Source organism: Chelon labrosus, assembly GCF_963514085.1.
Source record: "Chelon labrosus genome assembly, chromosome: 20".
In the NCBI taxonomy this organism is placed as follows: domain Eukaryota; kingdom Metazoa; phylum Chordata; class Actinopteri; order Mugiliformes; family Mugilidae; genus Chelon; species Chelon labrosus.
In genome coordinates, this window is record NC_140353.1 from 24,899,480 (window position 1) to 24,916,818 (window position 17,339).

Below are 17,339 nucleotides of genomic sequence, written 5' to 3' on the forward strand. Positions count from 1 at the left end.
CACTTTCGTCCAAAAGACTAAGACTAAATCTAAAATGGCTGCCAAAAACAACACTGCTCCGAATAGCCAGTGTGTTGTGGAGTGGTTGGGATGAGTTGTCCAGTTGTTCACTCTTGCCAACATCCGTCTCTCTGACACGGTGTTCAGAGTCCAGCTCCACCCCTACAACATCACTGGCCTTGCAGATCAGTTTGTTGAGTCTATTACCGTCTGCCACTCTCAGCCTGCTGCCCCAGCATGCAACATCCTCAACATTGTCCAGCAGATGTTGAAGTACCTCAGTCTCCTCAAAAAGTAGAGTCGACTCTAGCCCTTCTTCTAGAGTGCCTCAGTGTTCTTTGGTCAGTCTAGTTTATTGTCAATGTGCACTTCCAGATATTTGTTATCCTCGACAATGTCCACATGGGCCCCCCGGATGGTAACAGCAGACACCGGAGCCTTTTTCCTCCTCATGTCCACAACAAGTTCCTTTGTCTTTGCCACATTCAGCTGCAGGAAGTGGTCCTTGCACCATGTGACAAAGTTTCCCACCACATATAGCTGATACATGTAACATGAGAGACTGAGTTTTATCTAAAAGGAGAGTTTTAAGTATAACCATATGTATATATATATGTATATATATATATCGTCATTGACGAAAGTATTGGCACCCCTGGAACTTTTCCAGAAAATGCACCATTTCTCCCAGAAAAAGTGTTGAAATTACAAATGTTTTGGTATACACGTTTATTTCCTTTAAGTGCATTGGGACAACACAAAAAAGCAGAAGAAAAAAGCCAAATTTGACATAATTTTACACAAAACTCAAAAATTGACTGGACAAAATCATTGGCACCCTCAACTTAATATTTGGTTGCACACCCTTTGGACAAAATAACTGAAACCAATCGCTTCCTATAACCATCAACAAGTTTCTTACACCTCTCAACTGGAATTTTGGACCACTCTTCTTTTGCAAACTGTTCCAGGTCTCTCAGATTTGAAGGGTGCCTTCTCGCAACAGCAATTTTTAGATCTTTCCATAGGTGTTCTATGGGATTTAGATCCGGACTCATTGCTGGCCACTTCAGAATTCTCCAGCGCTTTGTCTCCAACCATTTCTGGGTGCTTTGTGAGGTGTGTTTTGGATCATTGCCCTGCTGGAACACCCATGACCTCTGATGCAGACCCAGCTTTCTGACACTAGGCCCTACATTACGGGCCAGAATGTTTTGATAGTCTCCAGATTTCATGATTCCTTGCACACAATCAATGCACCCAGTCCCAGAGGCAGCAAAACAACCCCAAAACATCTTTGAACCCCCACCGTATTTGACTGTAGGTACCGTGTTCTTTTCTTTGTAGGCCTCATTCGGTTTTCTGTAAACAGTAGAATGACGTGCTTTGCTAAAAAGCTCTACCTTAGTCTCATCTGTCCACAAAACATTGTCCCAGAAGGATTGAAGCTTACTCAGGTATGTTCTTGCAAACTGCAGTCTTGCTTTTTTATGCCTCTGTGTCAGAAGTGGGGTTCTCCTCGGTCTCCTGCCATAGCGCTTCATCTCATTCAGACGACGACGTATTGTTCGAGCTGACACCGTTGCACCCTGAGTCTGCAAGACAGCCTGAATTTGTGTGGAAGTTGACTGAGGTTGTTTATCCACCATTCGAACAATCCTGCGTTGCATTCTTGCATCAATTTTTCTCTTTCGTCCACGTCCAGGGAGATTTGCCACAGTTCCATGGGTTAAAAACTTCTTGATTATATTGCGCACAGTTGACAAAGGAACTTTAAGATCTCTGGAGATTGACTTGTAACCTTGAGATTGTTAATATTTTTCCACAATTTTGCTTCTTAAGTCCTCAGACAATTCTCGCCTCTTCTTTCTCTTCTCCATGCTTGGTGTGGCATACACAGGCAAACAACACAATGGTTGAGTCAACTTTTATAAATTCCAACTGGCTTCAGTTTTGATTTCTATATTGCCAGCACCTGTTACTTGCCACAGGTAAGTTTAAATGAGGATCACATGCTTGAAATGAAATTATTCACCCACAGTTTTAATAGGGTGCCAATGATTTTGTCCAGTCAATTTTTGAGTTTTGTGTAAAATTATGTCAAATTTGGCTTTTTTCTTCTGCTTTTTTGTGTTGTCCCAATGCACTTAAAGGAAATAAACGTGTATACCAAAACATTTGTAATTTCAACACTTTTTCTGGGAGAAATGGTGCATTTTCTGGAAAAGTTCCAGGGGTGCCAATACTTTCGTCCATAAATATTGGGACATCGACACAATTCTAATTTTTTGGCTCTATACACCACCACAATGAATTTGAAATGAAACGAACAAGATGTGCTTTAACTGCAGACTTTCAGTTTTAATTTGAGGGTATTTACATCCAAATCAGGTGAATGGTGTAGGAATTACAACAGTTTGTATATGTGCCTCCCACTTTTTAAGGGACCAAAAGTAATGGGACAAATTAACAATCATAAATCAAACTTTCACTTTTTAATACTTGGTTGCAAATCTTTTGCAGTCAATTACAGCCTGAAGTCGGGAATACATAGACATCACCAGACGCTGGGTTTCATCCCTGGTGATGCTCTGCCAGGCCTCTACTGCAACTGTCTTCAGTTCCTGCTTGTTCTTCAGAATCAGAATCAGAATCAGAAAAGACTTTATTGCCACTTTATTGCTTTATTGACTTGGGGCATTTTCCCTTCAGCTTTGTCTTCAGCAAGTGAAATGCATGCTCAATCGGATTCAGGTCAGGTGATTGAATCATTGCATAACATTCCACTTCTTTGCCTTAAAAAATTCTTTGGTTGCTTTCGCAGTATGCTTCGGGTCATTGTCCAGCTGCACTGTGAAGTGCCATCCAATGAGTTCTGAAGCATTTGACTGAATATGAGAAGATAATATTGCCCAAAACACTTCAGAATTCATCCTGCTGCTTTTGTCAACAGTCACATCATCAATAAATACAAGGGAACCAGTTCCATTGGCAGCCATACATGCCCACGCCATGACACTACCACCACCATGCTTCACTGATGAGGTGGTATGCTTTGGCTCATGGTTCCTTTCCTTCTCCATACTCTTCTCTTCTCATCACTCTGGTACAAGTTGATCTTTGTCTCATCTGTACATAGGATGTTGTTCAAGAACTGTGAAGGCTTTTTTAGATGTTGTTTGGCAAACTCTAATCTGGCCTTCCTGTTTTTGAGGTTCAACAATGGTTTTCATCTTGTGGTGAACCCTCTGTATTCACTCTGGTGAATTCTTCTCTTGATTGTTGAAGGCCATCCGTCATTTTGATGGATTGCAATTCACACCCCTGACCACTTGGTGGCGAGTGACCTTATTAATTGGCTTTTGTCTCGCATCGCAGTTTGCATTCCAAACATCACGGAACTTTTGTCGGTGTACGATTTCCTGGTACACCGATTACACTGATGCACACGTCTGAGCTCGGCTAATTGCTGACCATAGACAGTGGTGGACAGTAACGAAGTAAATTTACTTGAGTACTGTAATTAAGTTAAGTTTTTGAGTATCTGTACTTTACTTGAGTATTATTTTTGGGGGATACTTTTACTTTCACTCCACTACATTTGAAGGACAAATATTGTACTTTTTACTGCACTACATTTCTGTTGATGCTCTCGTTACTCGCTACTTTTGAGCTTACGGCAGCTGATTATTATTATTTTTTTTTTTTTTCAAAATTCTGAGAAAATAAACTGTTTCTGCTGTATCGCATGTGGTTTGTCTTAGTCGTATACGTCATGCCATACAATCCATACAATGCAGGAAGAAACTGGAGAAACACCTGGAGAAACTCCCACCGAGCACCCGTGGCCTTATCTCAAACCCATGTTTGAGATTTTTGCCACAAAAACTGATTCGTTTCAGTTTAAATGTTTGTTGTGCTTACCGCAAACAAATTATATCATGGCCTACAAGAACTTGTCTTCCAACCTGAAAAAGCACGTCGCGGTATGTAGCTAGCGAGAGAGAGAGAGAGAGAGAGAGAGAGAGAGAGAGCGAGACTGGGTGGGTGTGCATCAGTGGATTGTATAATGACGATAAAGCTACTTTTCTTTCCTGTATTTCCTGAGATACTTTTTAAATACTTTTACTTAAGTATTTTTTTAAACAAATACTTTAGTACTTTACTGAAGTAATATTTTGACTAAGCTACTTTTACTTGTATTGGAGTAATATTGTAAGGAGTATCTGCACTTTTAGTCAAGTAGTGAAGGTGTGTACTCTGTCCACCTCTGACCATAGACATATACAGTAGATATGTATATATGTATATATGTCTATGTCTATGCAGCTAATGGCTGCCAAAATGGAATTTGCATACCACCGAAGCACTTCAACCCTACGGTACCGTCTAAGAGCTGTTTACGCTAGCAGTCCCGTTCCTAGTACGGACAAGACGCGTCGGCAGCCAAAACTTATTTTTTTTTTTAACCATTTAAAGTCACTACTGTTTTGAAAAAGGTACTTTAGGTACTTTATTATCATTTTAAAAAATTAAAGTGACAAGTAAAAATGGATTATGACATGATTTTTATGACCCTGTCAGTCAAAATGACCGACAACGAAAAAGTCTAGCGCAACCTGTGTTTGACACACATACACCTACCTCCTGGAGAGTGTTCTTGATCTGGCCAACTGTTGTGAAGGGTGTTTTCTTCACCAGGGAAAGAATTCTTCGGTCTTCCAGCACAGTTGTTTTCCGTGGTCTACCAGGTCTTTTGGTGTTGCTGAGCTCACCAGTGCGTTCTTTCTTTTTGAGAATGTTCCAAACATTTGATTTGGCCACACCTAATGTTTTTGCTATCTCTCTGATGGGTTTGTTTTGATTTTTCAGCCTAATGATGGCTTGCTTCACTGATAGTGACAGCTCTTTGGATCTCATTTTGAGAGTTGACATCAACAGATTCCAAATGCAAATAGCACACTTGAAATGAACTCTAGACCTTTTATCTGCTCCTTGTAAATGGGATAATGAGGGAATAACACACACCTGGCCATGGAACAGCTGAGCAGTCAATTGTCCCATTACTTTTGGTCCCTTAAAAAGTGGGGGGGACATATACAAACTGTTGTAATTCCTACACCGTTCACCTGATCGCAGGTCCATGCTCACCTTGACCTTCCACATCTACTTCAGCTGTTCTTTCAACTCTTGGTACCTTTTCATGTTTTTTCTTTAAGATGTTGGCGTCTACTGGTATCACCACATCTATCACCACCGCCTTCTTCTGCTCTTTGTCTACCACCACTATCTCCGGTTGGTTAGCCAGGACCTGTTTGTCAGTCTGGAAGCTGAAGTCCCACAGCACCTTGGCCCTGTTGTTCTCAGCCACCTTCCGTGGTGCAGCCCATTGGGATTTGGGTACTTCTATTCCGTACTGGGTACAGATGTTCCTGTACACTATTCCAGCCACTTGGTTGTGTCATTCCATGTACGCTGACCCGGCTAGCATCTTACACCCTGCTACTATGTGCTGGACTGTCTCAGGGGCATCTTTGCATAGTCTGCACCTTGGGTCTGATCTACTCTTGTAGATCTTGGTCTCTATGGCTCGTGTACCTAGGGCCTGTTCTTGTGCTGCCATGATCAGTGCCTCTGTGCTGTCCCTGAGTCCAGCCTTTTGCAGCCATTGGTATCCATTGGGGGAGTTGTGGAGTAGAGGTTAGAGGCGCAGCTTGGGACCGGGGGGTCCCAGGTTCAACTCCCACCATGTCCATGACTGAGGTGCCCTGAGCAAGCATCTAACCCCAAATTGCTCCCCGGGCGCGGTCCTGAGAGGCTGCAGCCCACTGCTCTGACTGTTCACTAATGTGAACGACTGGATGGGTCAAAATGCAGAGAGATAATTTCCCCTTGTGGGATCAATATAGTATAATTTATTATTTATTTATCTTCTCGATATCAGCCACTTCAATTTGGCGGTGGTACGTGCCATGTAGGGGCTTGTCCCTCCAGGTTGTCTGCTCTTCTTCCTCTGCACTCTTATCGGGTTTCTGTTGCCTGAGACATTCACTTAGCAGTTCATCTTTTGTGGACATTTTTCTGATGTATTCTTGGATTTATGATGTTTCATCCTGGATAATGGCCTTGATGCTCACTAGTCCTCAGCCTCCCTCTTTCCGCTTAGCGTAGTCTCAGGGTGTTGGATTTGGGGTGAAACTCTCCGTGCATGGTGAGGAGCTTTCTTGTTTTGATCTGTGGCTTCTACCTCCTCCTTTGGCTGGCTTATGATTCCAGCAGGGCAGTGGTTCCCAAACCTTTCACAGCCCGTACCCCTTCAGACATTTGACCTCCAGCCATGTACCCCCTACTCTCACGCACTTGTAGCAGCTAGAAAACCCCCCACCACCCACATTTAGCATGCATAACATACAAATAAAATCTCTTAAAGTAAATTATTTCTCACAAAATAGATTTATTTACCAGCATTTTGAGTGAGCAGCAGCAGTTCACTTTTGAAAAAAGAAATCTACCAAACATTTCTACATTTGTGGGCTGACTGGTGGTAGCAGTTGAGGTCTCTCTGGAAGGGCAATCTATCCGTTTTAGCCATTTATCCATTTTTGGTGGTTAGCCAGGCTACCTAGTTTACCTCAGACTGATGACTTGACAGCTCAAATGACAGAAAGTTATTAGAATTGTTGACGACATAATTTATTTTTTAATCAAAAAAATTGGTGTCATATTACTTGTTGCTACAGTGTTTAAAGCTCTATCCATCTTTGTATTTATTTTTTATCAAGAAAAATTGGTACACTGCACTTTTAGAAAAATAGCACTGTCTCTTTAAGAAAGACATTAGTCTTGAGTTGTTGTTGAAGTTGTGCGTGGCTGTGGATGTGTGCCGCTGAACTGAGGGCATGTTGCAAATATAGAGTAAAAATAAATAAAGATGAATGTTTGTCTTGCTGTTTGATTTGGAGGTGCAACAGATAAATGTTTTAGACCAACATCTAGAACATTTTTTTCAATGGCACGCGATCTTCCCGCACTACCTTCGCAATCTACTGTCGATCGCAATCGACGTAATGGACACTCCTGATCTAGCTATTAACATAATTGACTCACATGAAAAACAGTCTTTTGATTTTTCCTTTGGATGGAGAATCAGAAAATGAGAAAACAACCCGTTATCCGTTTTTTCAGTTTCAAAATGTAATCAGGCTGAGTTCAACTCTTTTGCGTACCCACTGCGTCACTTTGCATACCACCAGGGGTACGCGTACCCCAGATTGGGAATCACTGCAGCAGGGTGTCTGATGACTGGTATTGCGTACATGTTAATGGCTTGGATCTTGTTCCTGCCATTCAGTTGACTCTTTTGCAGCTTCCTCATGGTTTCCATTAGCCTGTGGGATACCAAGGTACTTGTAGCTGTCTTGGATATTACATATGTTGCCTTCTGGTAGGTCAGTCCCTTCAGTTCTGATCATCTTGCCTCTCTTTGAGACCATCCAGCCACACTTGTCCAATCCAAATGACATCCCTATGTCATTGCTGTAGATCCTGTTGGTGTGGATCAGTGAGTCGATTTCTTGCTCATGCCTGGCGTACAGCTTGATGTCATCCATGTTGAGCAGGTGGCTAATTGTTGCTCCACTTCGGAATTGGTACCCGTATCCACTCTTTGTGATGATCTGACTGAGGGGGTTCAGGCCTATGCAGAACAGCAGTGGTGATAGCGCATCTTCTTGGTATATGCCGCATTTGATGTTGACTTGTGCAATTGGCTTTGAGTTGGCCTCTAGGATTGTCTTCCACATTCCCATCGAGTTCTGGATGAAGGCCCTTAGGTTCCTGTTGATCTTATACAGTTCCAGACATTCCAGTATCCACGTGTGGGGCATTGAGTCGTAAGCTTTCTTGTAGCCGATCCAGGTTGGTTTGTCTGCTCTTACAGTCTTGGGTGCTGGTGCTTGGCTCCTCTGGTGTTGATATCAATTCCCTTCTGGGCCCCGCTCATGTATTAAACTACGTGCTTACTCTTCTTAGCCACGATGATGCCTGACAGGGCCTTCCCTGTTGTGGAGAGACAAGTTATTGGCAGTAGTTCGATGGAATGGGTCCCTTCTGAGGGTCCTTCAGGATTAGGACCGTCCTGCCCTGGGTTAGCCACTCTGGATGGGACCCATCCCTTAGCAGCCAGGTCATCTGTGCTGCTAGGCGTTCATGGATTGCCGTTAGCTTCTTCAGCCAGCAGGCATGGATCATATCGGGGCCTGGTGCTGTCCAGCTCTTCATCTTTGACACTCTTTCTTGGATGTCTGCCATTGAGATGTTTACTGGTTCTTGTTCTGAGTTGCTGTGGTCTGCTCTTAGGTCCTCTTAGGTCCTAAGGTCCTCTGCTCTCTGCTCTTAGGTCCACTAATAGCAGACCAGAGTTCTCTCTGGGGCTGCTCATATAATAGCATTCCAACAGTTCCATGTTTTTCGCCCTTGTCCATCTATGTCTTTTTCCAGTAGCCCATTTCTCATCAGGTTGCCCTGGTTCCCTAGCATTTGGCGCAGACCTTGTTGATCTGGGCGACGTCTGAGCCGGTATGACACTTGTCTGTACTGTCATGTTCCTGAGGTAGGCCTGATACATTAAGGACCTTGCCAAAGGATCCTCACTGGATGCAGTTGTAGTTGCTCTTCACAGGCAGCAATTATATATTATATATGCCCCGACCAGGATTCAAACCCCGACCTCCCGTGTAGTAGTCCACAGTGGCCGAGAGGTGCAAACCAATATTAAAAAATGCGAAATACTTTGAGACAAATTTTAGAACATTTTAGAAAACATTTTTACATATCATAACACAAAATTACATTGCGATAACACATTTGCAAGCCCCGAAACAAATTTACATTTCAGAAAAAAAATTAACAAGATGCGAAACACTTTTACAAATGCTGAAACAAATTTACAAATATCAACCGGAAAGGGTATGTACCAACTTTGCCAATGGGCAAAACATCACTCGATCGCTGTCCATCCTGGGTCACCACGAACTCCATCAATGACAACAACAATTCGTACTGGCTGCTCCCGTTATCACTTCCTGTTCAACCCCAGAGTTGGTACATTCCCTTTCATTGATGGTTGATGTTTGTAAATTTGTTTCTGGAATTGTAAAAGTGTTTCGCCACTTGTAAATTTGTTTCGGGAACTGTAAAAGTGTTTCGCCACTTGTAAATTTGTTTTGGGAACTGTAAAAGTGTTTCACCACTTGTAAATTTGTTTCAGCGTTTGTAAAAGTGTTTCGCGTCTTGTTGATTTGTTTTCTGAAATGTAAATTTATTTCGAGACTTGTAAATCTGTAATGGCAAAGTAATTTTGTTTTATGATATGTAAAAATGTATTGTAAAATGTAAATTTGTCTCAAGCTTTGTAAAAGTGTTTCACATTTTGTAATCTTGGTTTGCACCTCTTGGCCACCATATGTATGTCTGCCTTCTAAACCCAAGTGGGAAGTGGTTCCTCAAGAAAGGGGCCTGGTAGCTGAAGGCTCTACCTCCCATCCTACTTTCTGAAACTATGTATTAGGATGATATGGTACTTTGAGGTCTTTGAGATACGATAGAGCTATGCTTATCTTGTATGTAAGGAGTAGGATTTTAAATTCTATTTTAGATTTTAAAGGGAACCAAAGAAGAGAAGGCAAAATTGAGTAATATGACGTCTCTGGCTAGGTCCCCTCAATGCTCCCGCTGCAGCATTTCGAATCAGTTGGAGGCATTCTAGAGAGCTGTTTGGTCAACCTGACACTAATGACAGTAATCTGGTTTAGAAGACACAAATGCATGAACTAATTTTTTTAGCATCACTCTGAGACAGGATGTTCCTAATTTTGACGAAATTACCCATGTGAAATAAGGCAGTTCTGGTTACTTGCTTTACGTGGGAATTAAAGGACATGTCCTGGTCAAATATACCATGTTTTTCACAGTAGAACTGGAGGCCAAGGTAATGCCACTATGTGATTAGATCCTTGAGGTTTTCAGGGTCAAATACAATGATTTAATGAGTTTAACCAGCTGATTAGTTTAACCTGGTTTCATGGATGAATACAGCTGTCATCTGCATAGCAGTGGAAATATATGCAATTTATTTATGCTTGGATGCAGATTTGGATAATGTCAGACCTGACTTGTGCATCAAATTCCCCCACAAAATATTATTAGACAAGTAAACATCAGCAACAAAAATATCTTGGGCAATGTCCATTCTTGCTACTTTCTCTGTTTTAATTAATGTACTACATCAGATTGTGGTCAAATGTGAAGAATGTCCTAGCTTAAGCTCTTTATCAGTTAATGTGATTAATAAAAGTTTTGAGTCACAGAGCAGTCTATTATGCAAGTCATAGCAACATCATGACAACTGATGTTTGAGACGGACTGAACAAATATTGAGGCAATTAGAGTAAGGCAATTCAGTAGTTCCCCGACACCAGGGATGGGCAACTTAAATGATGGAGGGGGCCACAATTTTTCATAGACACTACCAGAAGGCCACATAGGACCACACATTTAACCAGATATGAGAAAACTGTCATTTTATATATATGTGTGTGTTTATTGAAGCAAACAATAAATAACCACTTACTGTTATCTATTTTTTTATTTTCTTATTTTTTTTTTCAGCGCACAGGGCTTATGAAAATAAAACATACAAATCACCATTCATCTCAATGGCAGAAAGCTGCAAAACAGGAGACAAACATTAATTGCAAGAACTAATTTGTGCATTTTTACGCTAAGAAAGAGTTTAACATTTTCCCTGTATACTCACTCTACTTCACCACTACCAGCAGTCAGTGGCCACTGGTAAAAAGTCACTGTTGTTTGCGTACTTTTGATTTAAGGTCCACTACGATAGCAGTCCTTGCAGCTTCAGTATACTTCTCGTATTTAGCTTTGTGCAAGTGTTGTAGCGGCAACTTAAATTGAAATCTTTCATGGCAGATAACGTCTCTAAGCAGACTAACACATAGGTTTGCTTTTAAATTCTGTGAACAGATAATATTTTTCTCATTTCACCTGAACCACACACACAATTTCTCGATCAAGTTTTCTCTACTCCTCCGCTCTTAGCCATGGTGCAACGTCTCTTCTTCACTGGTAGAGAAGAGCCGGTGGAAGCGTTTACGAGGCGGAGTCTGCATTAGAGGCGCTATCTAGTGGTCAACTGTGTCATTACAACTGATTCAGTGCCACAGAAGACACATTTTTATAATTTTCAAAAATTTATCGAAGGGCCACTTCGAGTGAGGTCACGGGCCATGTGCAGCCCCCAGGCCGCCAGTTGCCCATCCCTGCCCTACAAAATATACATATGTAGAACATCAAAAAGCTGGAGCTGTGGTAAATGTTTTGGACTATTCGGATTGAAAAACCTTGTCTAAATATATTCTTTTATTTATTTATTTACTTTTGTTAAAGATAAACAACCAAAACACTTACAGGACAAGGATAAAGCAGTTAGTGCAGAACACTGAACAACATAAACTGTGCCAGTTGTGTGTTGTGTTGTGTGGGTGAGTGGAAAATAAAAAAAATAAATAAAAAATTGCAATACCAACAAAGAGGGGAGGGGATGACAAGAAATCATTGCTACCTAGATGTTATGTAATGATATAGGCATAACCGTATAGTAATATTATTAGATTATTAGAAATATATATTACATTGTATTTTGCTTACTTACAGTAACATAAAAAATATTTTCAATGATAAGAATTTTATACAGTTTAGTATAGTAGTGGAATAGTGTTTGTTTTTAAGAAATAAAACATAAGTAACAGAACCTTTATCTATTGACACAGATTTTGTTTAAACAGGGAAGAGAATATGAAAAAAAAAAAATAAATAAATAACAAAACAAAAAGTAACAAAAATAACAACAAACGGCTCAGTCATTCATATGAGGGGTGCTGGCGGGGGTTTTGGGAAGAACCGGGGCACTAGAGACACCTAAGTATATATTTTTGAGTTGTGACCAGTATGTATGAAACGAGGCGATCCGATTGATTTTTAATGCTATTTGTTTTTCTGTTGAGATGTGGTTGGATAATAGGAGTCACTGAGATATTTTGATTTTTGTTCTGTCTTTCCAGTTTAGGAGGATTGTCTTTTTAGTGACTGTTAAAGCGATCAATATTGGTTGTTCATATTTCAGTGACAGTTCATCTACAGGTCTCCTAGCAGACATATAGATGGGGAGGCTGGAATACTGCGACCTATGGCTAGTGAAAGTGTACTGATAACATTTGTCCAAAGTTTCTGAGTCGGTGGGCAGAGCCAGATGGTGTGAAAGTAATTGTCTGTAGTGTTTGTTGTACAGTGTAAACAGATGTTATTTTCTACCATTCCCATTTTGTATATGTTTTGGGTAAAGTGTACTCTGTGCAAAATTTTATATTGAATAAGTTGTAATTTGGAGTTTTGTGACATTTAGAAGGTGTTATTGTAAATGCGTATCCAGGTTGTAATATCGTTGGTAGTTTGGAGATCCTTTTCCCAGTCTTTTATGGTTGCCGGGAGGTTATTGTCTGTGTGTATTAGGTGTTCATATATTTTTGAAAATGTTTTTTTGCAGGATGGATAGTAGTTTTATTTGATTTAGCAATGGGGGTATTTGCAGAATGTTGTTTATTATATTAATATTTTCTTTTAGAGAGCATTTTAGTTGTGAATATTGTAAAAAAAAACTGTTACTGCCAATGTTATAATGTTGTTTTAGTATGTCATGGGGTATGAGTGAGTTGTAATCAAATATATGTTCCAAATGTGTTATTCCTGCTGTTATCCATGACTGAAAACATAAGGGCTTGTTTGTAATTTGGAAATCCGGATTGTGCCACAGTGGAGTGAGTTTATTGGGGGATATGGGATGTCCTAAGATTTGGTTGGATTTCCACAAAGCTGTCAGAGTCACTGCTATATATGGGTTTTTGAAACAGTTGTGCTTTTTTGACTGATTGTGTAAGAAAGGGGAGATCTGATATTGATATTTCTTGACAGTCGTATTGTTCTATGTCCAACTAGGGTTGCTGTGATAGTTGTGGATATTGTAACCATTTGGATATATACTGTAGGTGATTTGATAGGTGATATAGTTTAAAAATTGGGGCAGCCAGTCCTCCATAGTCTCTTGGTTTCTGCAGCGTGGAAGGTTTGATTCATGTTTTTTTGTAGAATTTATTTATGACAGAGTCTGTTGCATTAAACCATTGAGATGTTGGTTGGACTGGGGTCATTGCAAAAAGGTAGTTTATTTGAGGCAAAATGGACATTTTTACTGCTGCTATTCTTCCAGTTAGTGAGATGGGTAGATTGTTCCAGCAAGTGTGGTCTTCTTCTATACTTTTTAGTAGTGGTGTGATATTCAGGGAGAACAACTCTGACAGCTTGGTGGAAAAGTTGATGCCAAGATACCTGATGTTACCGGTTACTGTCAAGGGGAGCTTTCTAGTCGCAGCATTCTAGCCTTCCTGACAGATTGGAAGGATTTTAGATTTTGCCGAGTTTATAGAATAATCAGAGATTCTGGAGAATGAGGATATAATATTTATAACATTGGGAAGGGAAGTTAAGGGGTCTGTTAGATATAATAGGATGTCATCTGCGTATAAACTGATTTTGCAGTGGGAAGGGTTTGTTTGTATTCCTGTAATGTCTGTGGCCTGACGAATGGCAGCTGCAAGAGGTTCAATGAAAATAGCGAATAGTAGCAGAGAGAGTGGACATCGTTGTCTTGTTGTGATGTATAATTATTTGTTATTACTGATGCTGAAGGTGAGTTGTGGAGAGTTTTAATCCATTGGGTGAACGACTCCCCAAAACCAAATTTTTTAATGGCGGTAAGGAAGAAAGTCCAGTTGACTTTATCAAATGCTTTTTGATGTTCTGTATTTCTTTCAGGTTTTGCTCGTTTGGTGAATGGGAGTGTTGGGATTGGAGAAGTTTAAGTTTATGTTCTAGTTCTTGGTATTTTTCTTGTTCTCTTTTTTTCTTTTGTGTGGAATGTGAGATACTATACCCCCTGAGTACAGCTTTTGCTGTTTCCCAGAGCAGTGAGGGACAAGTTTCTGGGGAGTCATTCAATTCCATGAAGGATGTCCACTCTCTAGAAAGAGCACTATTGAAGACTTCGTCTGCTAGGAGTGATGTGTTGAACCGCCACCTACTTGTGGGTGGTGGGGTAGTTTTGTGCATTAATTCAAAGCTGACTGGGGCCCGATCTGGATTTCCGGGTTATTCATTTGAGATATAATGGAATCACTAACTAAGAAGTGGCCAATGCGCGAGTAACTTCTGTGTGGGAGTGAATAGTATGAATATTCTCTTTGTAAGGGGTTTTTAGATCGCCAACAGTCACTTCTACGGAGGTTTGGAGTTGTGTGTTGTCTCTTTGGAGTTCGCCTATTTGGTGGTGAGTGACTCGAGACTGGATCTTAGGTCTTTCATTTCTTGTGTGGTGTGCCCAAAATATCCAATTTTTTGTTTATTGATTTGAGAACACTGACCTGTATGTCTAAATATATTCATGATGATGACTAGTACACGCAGCCAGGCCTAAAACATATATTAGTATATTAGTATATTCTTGTCTGAGGAGACACTATAATTACAACTTATTTTCCTCCACAGCTCCTTCATTTCCTACACTTTGGCAGTGATTGCTGTGAACTTTGTGGTTCCGCTATCTGTCATGTTTTACTGCTACTACAATGTATCAGTTACTGTCAGGAGATACAAAGTCAGCAACTGCCTGGACAGCATGAACATTGACTGGTCAGATCAGATGGACGTCACTAAGGTAAAAAGTAAGCCATCTTTTAATAGTTAGACTTTTGTACAGTGCCTTTTTGCTTTAAGTCCAGTGATCAGTATTTTTGCTCCAAAATGAACTGATTGTAAAATGCTTCCAGTTTTCCATTTGTTTTTTTTTCAGCCAGAATGCAAGGCTGATACATCCAGCAGATGCAATACAGTGTTTCAGTTGCATCTGATTTTGATTGTATATGCTATTCACACTTGTATGTCTTTTGTAACCCTTAAAAACCCTCCAAAATGTAGTGTGGCTGAACAGATCCAATGTAAATATTTTAGGTTTAGTACCATTTTATATACTGACACATACTATAGAGCTCCAGTAGCTGACGTCACCATGCACCAGCAATCACAACGCCGCCATATTGGCAGGAAAGCGCGCTTTGCTAATGACTATTCGGTTGACAATAGTAGTGTAAAACCCCGGATCTTTCGAGGGATCCGGATCATTCTAAGTCACTCACTGATATGAGCCGGGTTGTGCGAGTCACTTGAGTCACTAGAGTCACTTGACCCAAAATGGCCCTTTTGCAAAAGAAAGTGTTTCCAGTACATTCACTAGAGACATAAAGCATAGCAAACACCTAAGAACAGATTATTACAGTTACCTGTTATTGCCATTTATCAGTTCATTGTGATCATGTAAACGTGGCCCCCGAAAATCATATCAAGTAGCTTAAATGAGCCTAAACCTAAAGCTCAAAATTAGGCTGTGCAAAAAATGAGGACAGGGTCACCACTACAAAGACTATTTTATTTTCTCATGGTCTCATGGTGGAGTGAATGCAGAGTAGGCTATTAATTTACTCACAACATAGGCTCCAAGCCTATACGGCAGTATAGGACTTCCGGTCTGAGTGCCGCTACTCACCGGTAACTTTTAATGTGTTTCTATGGCCCTATGGACTGTGCAATCTCACTCAAGTGTAAGCTAAACTTTCCACTACCTTTGGATTAACTATGATCGGATTGTTACTCCTGTGTGTTTGTGTGTGAGCGGGCTAACATTAGCCTGTAGCTACCTGTTTGACACGCCACCACCTGTCCGACACACCACCCGGCTTCACGACTTCTTCTGGCCGTTGTGGAGCATAATGTGGCCTACCAAGATCTGCATCTGGTCTGCATTAGCCTGGGCTCTCCTGTCCTTTCTCCATCAACCCGTGTCTGGCTTGCTACAATACACGGCCGCTGAGCTTCTTCGCCTCCGCTGTCACCTGTTTGAGCCTCTGCCGGCAACTCTTCACCTCCACCCGGACAGCAAGGGACATCTTATCCAGGATGTCCTCACTGACCGTAAGTTATACTTTCTCTGCTTGACCGAAACAACCCAACGACTTTTCTCATCTGAACGACTCTACTCCACCTGGGTTTGTTTACATCTGTCAACCCCGTGGCTCAGGTCCCGGAGGAGGTCTCGCGATAATTCACCGCAAGACGTGGAAAGTCCAGCCTGTGCCCATACCTGCCTTCAGCTCATTTAAAAGCTTAGCGTGTAAACTGTCTGGACCCATTCCCATCATCATCGTCACAGTCTACCATCCCCCTAAGCCACACAATGACTTTTTAAATGATTTTGCTGCTCTTCTCACCCATCTATCCTCTCTCTCTCTCCTAATGTAATACTGTTGGGGGACTTCAATATACATATGGACAGTAATTTGCCTCTCACCAGAGACTTCTCTTCGTGCCTCGAGGGCTTTGGTTTTCATCAATTCGCTGACTTTCCCACCCATACCAAAGGTCATACTCTGGACTTAATCTGCTGTTCTGGTCTCACCCCCTGCAATTGCACAGCTGATGATCTCCACATCACCGACCATTTCTTCATTTCCTTCAGTGCTACACTCTGTCTCTCCATCCCCAAGACACCACGCCTCATCTCATTTCGAAATATCAAGGACATCGATATGGAAGCCCTCTCCTCGTCTATCGACAGCGTCTCAACTCCAGTCTGTCTCTCCACCGCTGATGATCTTGTTACTCATTACAACAATAGCCTAAACAACATTCTAAACTGTCTTGCCCCAGTGAAAACCCGGTCTGTTACCTTCTCACAAACTGCTCCCTGGTTTACCCCTGAACTCCGGTCCATGAAAGCCAAAGGTCGACAACTTGAGCAACTCTACAGAAAAACTGGTCTTACTATTCATAAAGAAATGCACAAAGATAACATATTACATTACAAGGACTCAATTTCTCAAACCAAATCTGTTTACTACTCTGGTCTAATCTGCTCTAATGAAGGAAACTCCAAGACACTATTCTCCCTGCTAAACAAAATTCTCCAACCCCCTGACTCTCTACCCACCCACATGTACTCAGCCAATACCTGCAACTCCCTGTTGCTGTTTTTCAACGAGAAAATTCGCAAAATCCACCGTCATTTAAACTCCAACTCTTCACTTCTCTCCTCCCCTGAACTTTTCCCCCATTGTCAGCTATTCCCCGGTTTCAAACTCCCGTCCGCTTCCGAAATC

General features: G+C 41.2%; 1 protein-coding gene across 1 annotated transcript in view; it reads left to right on the forward strand.

Annotated features, from left to right (window-relative positions):
• The window catches only part of rrh (retinal pigment epithelium-derived rhodopsin homolog), a gene marked incomplete at both ends in the record, with an annotated part of 42,479 nt that overhangs the window by 14,031 nt on the left and 11,109 nt on the right, over positions 1 to 17,339 (forward strand). Inside the window, one exon of the mRNA XM_084569275.1 lies at positions 14,677 to 14,845. Within this exon, the coding sequence (XP_084425401.1) occupies positions 14,677 to 14,845 (169 nt within the window). The remainder of the gene's footprint in view (positions 1 to 14,676; positions 14,846 to 17,339) is intronic.